This window comes from Meleagris gallopavo, chromosome 7 (assembly GCF_000146605.3).
Source record: "Meleagris gallopavo isolate NT-WF06-2002-E0010 breed Aviagen turkey brand Nicholas breeding stock chromosome 7, Turkey_5.1, whole genome shotgun sequence".
Taxonomy (NCBI): domain Eukaryota; kingdom Metazoa; phylum Chordata; class Aves; order Galliformes; family Phasianidae; genus Meleagris; species Meleagris gallopavo.
Window position 1 is genome coordinate 11,878,511 of NC_015017.2, and position 635 is coordinate 11,879,145.

The 635-nt window shown below is 29.3% G+C and overlaps 1 protein-coding gene across 5 annotated transcripts in view; it reads left to right on the forward strand.

Moving 5' to 3' along the window:
• MDH1B (malate dehydrogenase 1B) overlaps positions 1–635 on the forward strand; it is a 9,089-nt gene that overhangs the window by 7,140 nt on the left and 1,314 nt on the right. For all 5 annotated transcript variants that reach the window (XM_010713483.2, XM_019617044.1, XM_019617045.1 and 2 more), the window contains one exon: positions 12–96. In XM_010713483.2, the coding sequence (XP_010711785.1) occupies positions 12–96 (85 nt within the window). The remainder of the gene's footprint in view (positions 1–11; positions 97–635) is intronic.

Consider the following 635-nt stretch of genomic DNA (forward strand, 5'->3'; position numbering starts at 1 on the left):
TTTTAATTCAGGAAAAGTGCATTGCACTAAAGGAAATAAAAGAAATGCGTCCTTACAGAGCTGATAAAATCACTACTAAAAAAGATTTGTGTCAAGGTGGGTTTTTTTCCCCATAAGAGATAATACCAAGTTTTAAGTGAGAATTTAAGTCATAGATTCTTATTTTATGTCCCTTTCCTTTAAACTGAATATAAAATTATTGAGGGAGGAACATAAATAACAAGTGCTTGTCTGATAAATCCTGAACATGCCGCGGGAAGTCTGCATGGCAGATGCCTTATTTTTATAAATTTCTTTCATGCCATTCACAGATAACGAATATAAAAACTGAGCATGAATAATACATTTAGGATAAAAGTACTAGTTTTTTTCCAACATAGAGTGAATATATTTTATTTTAGATTATTATTAAATAGTACATCTATTTAAACCATGTAACTGTTATAAGAAGAGCACTTTCAGTATATAACCTACTAATGGTTTTTGAAGCAATTCTTTACTATTCTTTACCCTCCAGGAATAAAGTTGAATTTCTAGCAGAGAAAAAAATAAAAGTAAATTGGAACTCAAACTCCTCATTTTTCTGTTTATTGTAATTCATTTAATATTTATGATCTACAAGGTAGCCAGAATGA